At 52.2% G+C, this 10,810-nt stretch overlaps 2 protein-coding genes across 22 annotated transcripts in view; one reads left to right on the top strand and one right to left on the bottom strand.

Moving 5' to 3' along the window:
- Nucleotides 1-114: 114 nt before the first annotated feature.
- Nucleotides 115-3,159, top strand: Myl6 (myosin light chain 6). Of its 5 annotated transcripts, XM_087559092.1 has the most exons (8): nt 115-187; nt 432-459; nt 635-654; nt 1,227-1,370; nt 1,607-1,780; nt 1,868-1,945; nt 2,237-2,281; nt 2,978-3,151. In XM_087559092.1, exons 4-7 carry the CDS (start codon nt 1,301-1,303, stop codon nt 2,263-2,265), a joined length of 351 nt encoding a protein of 116 aa, XP_087415218.1. In that variant the 5' UTR covers nt 115-187; nt 432-459; nt 635-654; nt 1,227-1,300; the 3' UTR covers nt 2,266-2,281; nt 2,978-3,151.
- Nucleotides 3,160-3,829: 670 nt separating this feature from the next.
- Smarcc2 (SWI/SNF related BAF chromatin remodeling complex subunit C2) overlaps nt 3,830-10,810 on the bottom strand; it is a 28,113-nt gene continuing 21,132 nt past the window's right edge. For 8 of the 17 annotated variants that reach the window (XM_087559054.1, XM_087559058.1, XM_087559060.1 and 5 more), the window contains 9 exons: nt 10,448-10,706; nt 10,064-10,225; nt 9,721-9,785; nt 9,187-9,322; nt 8,943-9,109; nt 8,073-8,207; nt 6,271-6,667; nt 5,548-5,967; nt 3,830-5,018 (listed from right to left, as the gene is read on the bottom strand). In XM_087559054.1, the coding sequence (XP_087415180.1) occupies nt 4,942-5,018; nt 5,548-5,967; nt 6,271-6,667; nt 8,073-8,207; nt 8,943-9,109; nt 9,187-9,322; nt 9,721-9,785; nt 10,064-10,225; nt 10,448-10,706 (1,818 nt within the window). In that variant the 3' untranslated portion in view covers nt 3,830-4,941. 17 annotated transcript variants of the gene reach the window in all.

Below are 10,810 nucleotides of genomic sequence, written 5' to 3'. Positions count from 1 at the left end.
GGAGCGCCCCCCTCACCTCATTATTAATATAGTGATGTCATCGGCATGAGCCCAAACTAGTATGCCTATTGGATGAAACTGCGGAGGGTGACGTCAAGCGCCGTGGGACGTACTAAGGTTGGGGTTGGGTCCCGAGTCGGAGCCATTACTGCCGGCAAAGGTCCCGCATAGCTCAGCAGCCAAGATGGTGGGCCCTGGGAATCGGGAGATTAGGGGGATTTGGGGCAGGGAGAGGACCGCGGGTGGGGGTAGGAAAAGCGGTGGACGTGGGCACGCCCAGGTTTTGGGAGGTTGGATGTGGGGTTGGAAGGTCTAGGGCTCTCTCTGCCTTGGGAAGCAAGTCCTCGGCTTCAAACAGAAGTTTGTTAAGCCGGGAGAGAAGCTTGCGGGATTGGACCTCAGTACTGACCAATCCCTTCTTCTCCGAGCAGTGTGACTTCACCGAGGACCAGACCGCAGGTAGGCAGTCTCTGACCCACAACTGAGGTCACCCTTACCGAGAGGGACCCCTTCCTCTAGATCCCAACCTGTCATCTCCAGCACTCCCAGGAGGGTGCCCCGTGGATTTCCTTCTCCTCGGCTCTAGATCCTCCATTTTCTTTCTCATTCTTTCTTCCTTCCCCTTCCACTCTAGATCTGAGCCCCAACCACTGGGTGAGTTTTGGGTGGTGTGGGTATGTGAAACAATGATTACTGCCTGTTGTGTGTTGGGTCTCTTATGCTTGTGTTCCGCTGCTTTTGCCTCTCCTGTGATAACTGCCCCCTCCTTAAGCTTGGATTGCCAATACGGTAAAGAGCAGTGCCTTGATATTCTGTTGAGATGGGGACTGGAGAGTTTGCTAAGCCCGTGGCTTAGCTTCACCCCCTGGAAGGTCTCTGGAAGGGAAGGGTGGGAATGGGAAGCTAGAGTCCAGACCACTGCTCTACTTCCTTATATGGGCAGGACCTAGCCTGGGCGGTGGCAAATTCCTGCCGAGCAGTGTAGTGGTGGTGGAGGGCCTAGCCTGCTGTAGCTCAGGGGGTGTGTAAGCGATGGCTACCACCTTGAGGTAAGGAAGAAGGCTGCGTGTCTTTATGCGGGGCATTTGAGTTGATAGAAATTAGATCCTTAGGCGCAGTCTTCGGTGTACAGGAGGACAAGATATCTGGTCTCTGCAGCATGCTAGAGTTGAGTTGGCAGCAGCACTGGGTTAATCCCTGGTGCTGCTGTTCATCTGAATCCTCAGAATTCAAGGAGGCTTTCCAGCTGTTTGACCGAACAGGCGATGGCAAGATCCTGTACAGCCAGTGTGGGGATGTGATGCGGGCCCTGGGCCAGAACCCTACCAACGCCGAGGTGCTCAAGGTCCTGGGGAACCCCAAGAGCGATGGTGAGCATTTCAAGACCTTAGTGGGTTCATGGTTGTTCAGGTAAAATCATCATATATGTATATGTACACACACACACGTATGTGTGTGTGTGTGTGTATGCGCCAACCTTGAGCAAGTTTTATCTCAGCCAGTTCCACTGATCTCCCTCTTCTGGCCAGTCAGTTGTGTTCTCTACCACTGTGTCCTGAGAACACGTGTGACTGCTCGTCTGGCACTTCTACCTCCCACACGACAGAGATGAATGTGAAGGTGCTGGACTTTGAGCACTTCCTGCCCATGCTGCAGACTGTGGCCAAGAACAAGGACCAAGGAACCTACGAGGATTATGTTGAAGGCCTTCGTGTGTTTGACAAAGAAGGGAATGGCACTGTCATGGGTGCTGAAATCCGTCATGTCCTAGTCACACTGGGTAAGGGTCTGTGACCATGTGGAGCTAAGCTGCCACCTTGATAAATTTCACCGTCATGCAGTTCTAAGAATGTTCCTTCCTCTGCAGGGGAGAAGATGACAGAGGAAGAAGTCGAGATGCTAGTGGCGGGGCATGAGGACAGCAACGGTTGCATTAACTATGAAGGTAAGGGGCACACTATAAACTGGGGCCTCTGAGGAAACGGTCATTCAGGGTATGTTAAGGAGGTACTGTATTCCTAGACTTGGTTCCAGAAGGGAGCCAGCAGTCAAGGGGCAAGGCTCAGGTCAGCCTGGGAGAACTGTTGGGGACAGACCTAACAGTAAAGGAAGGGGCGATAGAATCTGAAGGGTGGGCTAGGGATGGGAAGTGAACAGAATTGTCTGTCCCACTGCCTGACCCCTCACCCCATGTCTGTGTCTTGTCTTCACCATGAATGTCTCTTCCTTCTTGCAGCATTTGTGAGGCATATCCTGTCGGGGTGACGGGCCCATGGGGCGGGTACGGCTCCTCCCAGCCTCTCCTAGTTATCTCCCTAGTGTTTCTTTTTCTTCCCAGCCTGTGCTCTGTAGCCCCTGCCCATACCCTGCTACCATCTGACTTCCTCCTGGCATGACTCTGCATGGAGCTGGCTTGGGAAGGGAGGAATTCCTCAATAAGGAAAGCAGTTTGGGGGTGTGGTACCTCCTTCTCCTAGAATGGTCTCTGAGGTTTGACTTACAGGGGTCTTGGTGTCTGGGAACTCACCAGTTTATAGAGAAGGCTTGTCTTATGGTGGTTCCTTGGCTCATGGAGAGTTGGCAAAGGGGCTGGGGAGCTAACTGCCCCATTCTGCTGCTGAAACACCACAGTCCTTTTTCCACCCCTGCTGGACAGCTTGGAGAGCTTGGAGGTACCTCACCCCAAACTGCCGCTCCTCCTGCCGGCGGCTGACAGTGACTGTAGGTGTAGCTGAGAACCTTTCTGCCTCTGCTGTGTTCTTGCTATTTAGAGTGGGGTGGGGGCTAACAGCTAGTGGGAGGGGAACCAGGGACAGAGAGAACTGGTCACTCATGGTGGCTGTTTTGGATACTGACCCCAAGGTTGGCTGCTATGGGCACGTTCCCTCATGCCACCTTCATGGTCTTGTGGTCTCCTGGCCCATGGGTACCCCTCCCCAGCCCTGTGCTTGGCTGACTCCACCCCATCTCTTTACAGAGCTTGTCCGGATGGTGCTGAATGGCTGAGGACATTTACGTGTCTCGAGCCTGCTCCTTGCCCAGTGTGAGATTCCTGTGTGGCCCCAGAGGCTCCCTAATCACAGCACCTTGCCTGTCTGGTTTCTTTTGGATGATGTTTGCCTTCACCAAATAAAACTTGCTCTCTGTGCTCTCTTTTGGTTCTTTCTTTCCTGAGCAGGGTGAGGAGGAAAAGGTGAGGTGGTAATCATGTTTGTCCTGAAACAGCTCAAGCTGGGGACAGGAAACTAGACTAAGTGCTTGAAGTAATCATGGCCTCATTAATGAAAGCCCCCCCCCCCACTGGAAATGAAGAAAGTCATATATAGGATCGAAGGTAGCTGTGTGTGTGTGTGTGGGGGGGTAATCTATTCCTTGTCGGGTTAAATTCCTGGCCCTTGGGCTTCCTTGAACCAGGCCCCACTGACCCGAGTAACAAACGCCTTTTGTGGGAAAGCCTGTGAATGCTGACTGAAGCTGAAGTACCAGGACATATCAGTCCTGCCAGAGCCGGCCCCGTCTGCTGCAGGGCCTAATAAGGGAGGGAATGCAGCCACTGTCTGAAAGGATTCAGATCCGTGCTGTAGGGATGTACTTCCAAGAGCTAACCTGGAGTAGGGGAGAGCTGTGTCTGCCATTCCTAATGGCTGTGTGGCCTCTAGCCTCCTGCTGCAAGAGGCTGATGTCAGTTGTGGGCCTGTAGCGTTCAAAGTGCCTCTTCAGCCCTTGTAAATGTCCAGAGAGGAACGCCAGGAAGACTGCCCCCAGCCCAGTTTGCTCCCTGCCTCGCAGCCACAGATAAGAGAACACAGAGGCAGCCACAAGACGGAACTGAAAGCAAATTAATTTATAAAAAAAAAAAAAGGAAAAAGAAAAGAACAAAGAAGAAAAGGAAATTTTACAGAAGACTGAACAGAAGAAAGGTGCGGAGATGCGGAGGAAGGAAACACTTGGACAGAGGAGGAGCAGAGCGCCTGGTGGGTGGAGCCAAGCACTGAGTCCTGGGGGCAGGGCCATGCTGCGCTGCTCCCAAATCTTTGTCCTCATTTGGGGAACTCCTAGCTATCACTGGGTTCTGTCAGGCTTGCTGAGGGCAGAAGTTAGCAGACTGTCCCACTGTCAAAAGTAGGTGCTTAAGTGCTTTTCAAAACTCAAGGGTTGCAGACTCCCCATCCTCTTAGAGCTCCACCTTTGTTTGATGCCTGTTGGGCACTCAAGATACAACCAGGAAAGCAGGAAGAAGAGCCCACCTGAGGCCCCTTCTTCCTCTATTACCTACCACAGAATCCCTGCAAACTACATTTCCCACAAGTACACAGACGCTGACAGTGAGCAGGTGACTTAAAAACAACACGAGGCTGACACTCAGAGGGGAAGGTCATTGGCTGAGCTGGGCCTAACAGCCACAATGACAAGCAGCAGGAGGGATTAGTTTGATAAAGTGGAATGGGTGAGGGGCTGACTCAGCACTGCCAAGGGGCTCAGACAGGCTTGGTGCCCTGTTCCATCTCCACAGCCTGCCCCAAAACTTAATTCCTCTTAAAACGTTCCCTTTCCCCTCAAAAATAAAAATAAAAAGTTCTTTTTTGTGGTCTCAGATGTGTCTTTTTAAAACCTCCCTTTTAAAGGGTTTCATTTTCATGTTATCACTTCAAAACTGCAGTAATTCTGAAGGTACACCCTCAGAACCAGTAATAGAACCTTGAATAAACATCCTTCCCTCCTATCCTCTCTCCCAGGCATTAGAAACATCTTAGAAGTCCGTGGATAATATTGGATATAAAACTGCACACCTCTGCTGGGCATGTGGGGTGGTGAAGGGGCAGGAGCTTTCCTTACGTAGTGATGAACTCTCCAGGCTGAGGGAGGGTCCCAGTTGTGGGGGAGGGTGGTTCCTGGACTGTGATCTCCATGGGGAGTGAGGGGAGATAGCTGGCTGGTTCCTCACTGTGGGGGTGGCACAGGGGTGACTGTGCCTGGGCTCGGAGCTGTGGGGTCTGGAGGCAGCGGGGTGCCTGGGTCTGTGGAGAAAAGGAAGGTAAGTGAGCTGGAGCCTGCAGAGGGATGGCTGCAGTCCCAGGCTACACACACACACACACACACACACACACACACACACACAGACCCAGGCATGGCATGCAGGGGTGGGTGGATGAATGAGGTACCCACTATGTATAATTTCTTCTTCCTAACACTCTTCTCTACCTGACACTGGGAACTCCTTATTCCCCAGACCATCCTCCTCTCCCTAAGGACTCTAAGTGGAGCATCTGCATGTGGTGGAAACAAGCAAAGGGCAGCCATCGCCATGCAGACGGTGGCCAGGCTCCAGGTTTACAGCTGAGGTCGTCCTCTGAGCCACTGGGCTCCTCCACGACCCACCAGTGAAAGGCCCCGTCAACCCAGAGGTGACAGCTGCCAAGTTGGGAAACGGAGGACTGCCAAGAGGCCTTTCTTCCTCCCGTGCTCTAGCCCTTTCCTTCCTGGCCTCCCTCCCACAGTGTAGAGCCCTCCCTCTCCCTCACCCTTCCCCTCCCGGCCCCTTCTCACCTGGCAGTGGGCTGGCACTGGGCAGGAGGCTGCCCTGAACAGCAGCCACAATGGCAGGGCTCTGGGCTGCGGCCGATCCGAGCCCCGGCCCGAGAGGCAAGGAAGATGGCATGGTGGTGGTCGCCGGCAGGTTAGGATGTAGAGGGTTCGCCATGGACACAGGCAGGTTAGGTGGGGGGATAGTGCCCGGGGCAAACGGGAGATGGTGGTGACCATGCAGGTTAGGAGGGGGAAGGTTAATACTAATGGAGTCGGCTAGACTACCGAATGGGATGATGGATGGAGCAGCAGGGGGAGGAAGCGGCAAGCCGAAAGGCAAACCCAAAGGAGCATTACCCGCCACGCCTGGGTGCCCGCTGCCTGGCACTGCCCCTGGCATCATTGAGGGAGGAGTTTGTTGGTTGGGGAACGGTGAGGGGCCTAGAAATGAAGAGAACACAGGGTGAGGGACTGGAACCTTGCTCAGCACCCGCTGCACAGCCACCGCTGGTGCCACCCCCTTGTACTGAGACTAGAATAAGCAGGAGATTCTTGGAATGAAACTCCACCAGGTATCTGTTTGGAACACATCCCTGCTAGTTGGGGGACATAGTACAATGGAGCCCACCTGTAGGACCTGCAAGAAACTTTTACATCCGAGTCATCAGGTGGGTGTCCCTTCAGAGGGACCAGAACATCTGCCCCATCTCTACAGCAAACAAGTACTCTGGAACGCACACTCACCATGGGGTCCAGGGGGGGGTACCCCTGGTGGGACTGCCCCAGGCTGAGGGGCTCCAGCTTGTTGTGGCTGCTGTGGCCCTGCAGTTGTCCCTGCCTGCCCGATCTGTTCAGAAGGGCCCAAGGTTCCTGGAGGGGCCCCACCGCCAGGAGGAGCGGAGGCCACACTGGCTGGAGCTACAGCTAGACCGTGGACTGTCGCGGGTGCCGCGGCCCCGGTGGGGGGGATGGGCTGGGAGCCTGGGGGCAGGGCTGGCGGCGGCGGTGGCGGCGGCGGCGGCGGCGGCTGCTGCTGCATCTGCTGGAAGTGTTGCTGCCGCGCCCTCATCTCTGCATACTTCAGCTGCTCCATGTGGAAGGCTTGCCGGTCGGCCAGGAGCTGCTGCCTCTGATATTCCAGCTGCCGGTACCAGTGGGAACTGTTACCGGGTACCAGAAGACGTGGGCAAACTCCCTGACCCACTTCTTCTTTTGAAAGAGCCTAATCTCATGCTAGTGTTTCCCCAAGACTCAACCATGTGCTTCCTCTGCCCTCCCAGGGACGGAGACCATTGACATTGCTCCTCGCTGCGCTGCAGGAGAGGTAATCCGCTGTGGTTCCGGTTCACTTCATTTCAAAACTCTGAACTTGTTATTATTCTGATTTGAAAATGCCTCGAGCTCCTGTCAATTCAAGTTCTTTCCTTCCTTCAAAATCAGCTACAAACTTAATTATTTGTTAGGGAGACACTTCGCTGGCCTCTGAATTTTGACTTTATTCTGATTCTCCCAGAATTAATTTTATTTTTATACGTTTATTGGTTTTTCAAAACTGGGTTTCTCTATGTGGACCTGGTTGTCCTGGAACTCATTCTGCAGACCAGGCTGGCCTTGAACTCACAGAGAGCCACTTGCCTCTGCCTCCTGAGTACTGGGATTAAATCTCTTATTTTAAAAAGTTATTTTTGGGGTGCTGGAGAGATGGCTCAGCAGTTAAGAGCACTGACTGCTCTTCCAGAGGTCCTGAGTTCAATTCCCAGCAACCACATGGTGGCTCACAACCATCTGTAATGGGATCTGATGCCCTCTTCTGGTGTGTCTGAAGATAGCGACAGTGTGAATATACAGTGAATATACAAAAAATAAACAAATCTTTAAGAAAAAGTTATTTTAATGATGGATATGTCTGTCTGTCTGTCTGTGTAAGGGCATGTGCATGTGAGTGCGGGTGCCCATGAGAAACCCCTAGGGCTGACGTAGGTTCTCTAGAACAGCAATCTGTTCTCAATCGCAAGCTACTCCACTAGGACATCTCCGAATCTGAATTTTCCGGTAGTTTAAGGATCTCCATGTTGTATATTTGATGTTTCTAAGAGCAGGGTCCCCATGCTGTATTTCTTTTTCAGTCCTCTCTTTTTTTTTTTCCCCCCCTCCGGAGCTGAGGATCGAACCCAGGGCCTTGCGCTTGCTAGGCAAGCACTCTACCACTGAGCTAAATCCCCAACCCCTTCAGCCCTCTCAAAGAAACTGAATCAATATTGTCTGTCTGTTCTGTCTATTTCCCAAATTTACCTGCCGGGTCTCTTACTATCTCTCAAATCCACTCAGTCACTCAGGTTTGTGAGAACCTAGTGAGAGGCAAGCACCGGTGGAGGACCTAGAGGTGCAGCGGCCAGAAAGCATGACTAGCATCCCACCTATGGATCTCAACCTCTGGGCTGCCTGCCTTTCTCCCGGCTGTGCCACCTGTGTCTGACTCAGCACTTCTGAGCTCATCTTCTGGCAGGTTCTAGGCTCCTGTTGACACCTGACTGCGTGTCACTCACCGCTTCTCGCTCCCGGTCCATTATCGTCTCCAGTTCCTCAAAATGTCGGAGTTTGATCTCTAGTTTCTTCATCTGGGTCTCCACCAACAGAGCCACCAAAGACTTGATCTTCCTCTCCTCGACAGCTGCCAAGTGCTATGTAAGAAGTAGCGGTCGTCTCAGTCAGTCGGGCGGGCATTAGCCAGAGCGCCCAGCTGCAGAAACTCCGGGAAGGTGGGGAAGGAAGGGGCAGGGCAGATGCTGCAGAGGCTGGCAGGTTCAAAAAGGAAGTAGCTGCAATCACAACTAAGAATAGTATAACTGTAATTTATACATGTACTATATATTATAATACACAGTAATAAATATTATACATTATATAGTATATATTATAATATATAAGTATATAATATATTCACGATCTAGATATATCTGTATTATGAAACAACACATACATACACACATATATGTATATATATATATATATATTGTATCTTTATCATGAAAAAAGAGATAAGACAAGTAAAAGAAATTAAAGGGTTGGAAATAGCTACTAAGAGAGTTAAGAAGTTTGGTGATAGCTCACTGGATTAAATAAGAAAGGAACGGGCTGGAAAGATGGCTCAGTGGTTAAGGGCACTGACTGCTCTTCCAGAGGTCCTGAGTTCAGTTCCCAGCAACCACATGGTGGCTCACAACCATCTGTAATGGGATCTGATGCCCTCTTCTGGTGTGTCTGAAGACAGCTACACTGTACTCATATATAATAAATGAATAAATCTTTAAAAAAAAATAAGAAAGGAACGAACAGGCCAGCACTATTTAAGGAGTGAGAAGAGAATGGCTGGCACAGGATGAGGAAAGTGTGCAGCTTCCGAGGGCTGCGCTCACCTTGGCCTTGACTGCAGCAGCAGCCAGGGCAGCGGCCGCAGCTGTGGACAGGTTGCCTTCACCAATGTCGCGCTCCACCTTGGCTTTCCTCTCCCCCTCTGGCTCTGCAACTTCCTTCAGCCCTTCCTCCTGCCCTTCCGTCGGCTCCTTGTCTTTCTCTGGATCGACTGTGTCAGGACAAAGGTGAAATTACCCTTTTCCCTTGTCTCTCCTGTGCCCCTCGCCCTCTGGGGAGGCCGCTCACCTATTGGGTCCCCGTCACTCTTCTCTGACTCCTTCTCACTGTCCGCTTCTTTCCCTTTCTCTTCATCTTTCTTGGGAGCTTCACTTATTTCCTCCTTTGCTTCTTCCTCTACAGCACCTCCTCCTTCCCGAGGTTCCTGCAGTTCCAAAAGGAAAGAAGACATCAGAGGATGCAGCTCTCACAGGAGGCCCAGACTGGAGGCTGACTGGCCCTCTTGTCCTTATCTGTCTCTGTGTGTGCACATGCCAAAGCCAGAGCAGAACAAAATGTTGGGTATTTTATTGCCTTGAGACAGGTCAGCCTCCAACAACTGGGTCCCACAACGATGAGGTCGCAGCACATAAAATGATGCCAAAGCTTCTGTGTGGGTCCTAGGGGTTCTGGGTCAATTTTCAGGCTGTAGAACAACACTTATCCAGTGCTGTGACCCATCTCTTCAGCCCTTACACAGGGTGCCCTAGCTCCAGGACAATCTGTCACTGGATCCAGCCCCACTGGGATTGCCTCTTCAGCCCCAGGTCACTCCCTCTATACCTTTGGCTCCTTCTTCTCATCCGCTGCCTGGCTCTCCGCCCGTGCCTCCTCAGTCCCGCTTTCCTCTGGGCCCATGGAGGAAGGAAAGAAAGGAGAGATGTGTGATAATTTTCGTTTATGTAACAATTTCCCAGTAGCTGAAACCTCGGTGACAGAGACAGGAAAAGTCAACTTTCCCACAGTGATACCATGAAGGAAAACAAAACGCCACGGGCTTTCTCTCCCACTTGTGCGGTGACTGATGTAGACGTGGGCAGGAACAGGGTGGGGAGGGTACAGCGAGCAGCGAGGCCGGCTGACTCTGCTCTTGGAGATGGGAAGAAATCTAAGAGTGCGTGCTCACCAATGCGCTCAGGCTCGTCAGAGGCCGTCCCTGCAATGCCGCTACTCTCCAGACCGAAAGCTGGGTCTGCCTTGCCTGTGACTTTGGCTGCTTCTTCTACCTTGCGCACATGGGCTTCCACCAAGGCTGTGGGCACCTCTTCCTTCATTTTTGAGAACTCTTCTGTGAGACCAGAGGGGAAGAGGCTGGGATGAGGCAGGTAGGCTGTTCTGACTGACCTTTCTCATAAGCCCATCTCTTTCTCTGAGACCAAAATCAAGCTCAGAAGGTGCCTGAGCTAAGGCAGCCTCAGACGAAGCCAGCAGGGTAGAGCTGAGAGGTTTTAATCGGAGTATCTAGCTGTAAAAGCAAAGGAAGAAGGCCAACCCCCCATCCCCAAATTACCTAGGGCTGACTTTGCAGCAGCAGAGGCAACTCGGGGATCGACGACAGAGGCCAGGAAGGCAACAGTGCTCATAACAGGGTTGCCTGACTGACTGAAGGGGATGGGCTGGTAGGCCAGAGGGCCTAGAGAGGCCTCTGAGTCCTCCAGGTATGGGTCTTCAATGGGAAGGCGAAGGAAATGCAAGATGCACTCATCCTGCGTGCGGCTTCCCACATGCTCAGACACTTTGTTCCAGTCGTCCTTGTACATTTCCAGAGCCTGGTGGTAGTGGTGGAGACAGAACTCCGCTTACTTAGCCACTTTTCTAGAAGGTCAACTCCCTCCATCCGACTAAGGGCAGTTGTTTTCAAAGCTCTTTATGT

The sequence above is a fragment of the Rattus norvegicus genome, chromosome 7, assembly GCF_021556685.1.
Source record: "Rattus norvegicus strain SHRSP/BbbUtx chromosome 7, alternate assembly SHRSP_T2T, whole genome shotgun sequence".
NCBI lineage: Eukaryota > Metazoa > Chordata > Mammalia > Rodentia > Muridae > Rattus > Rattus norvegicus.
The sequence above is the reverse complement of the archived record's forward strand: the minus strand, read 5'-3'. Positions and strand labels throughout refer to the sequence as shown.

Bases quoted from the DNA above. Each gene is read 5' to 3' on its own strand.
- Myl6 (XM_087559090.1), top strand. From the start codon at position 1,301: ATGCGGGCCCTGGGCCAGAACCCTACCAACGCCGAGGTGCTCAAGGTC. The intron at 1,371-1,606 runs GTGAGCATTTCA...CCCACACGACAG, and splicing joins GGGGAACCCCAAGAGCGATG to AGATGAATGTGAAGGTGCTG. The intron at 1,946-2,977 runs GTAAGGGGCACA...ATCTCTTTACAG, and splicing joins CGGTTGCATTAACTATGAAG to AGCTTGTCCGGATGGTGCTG.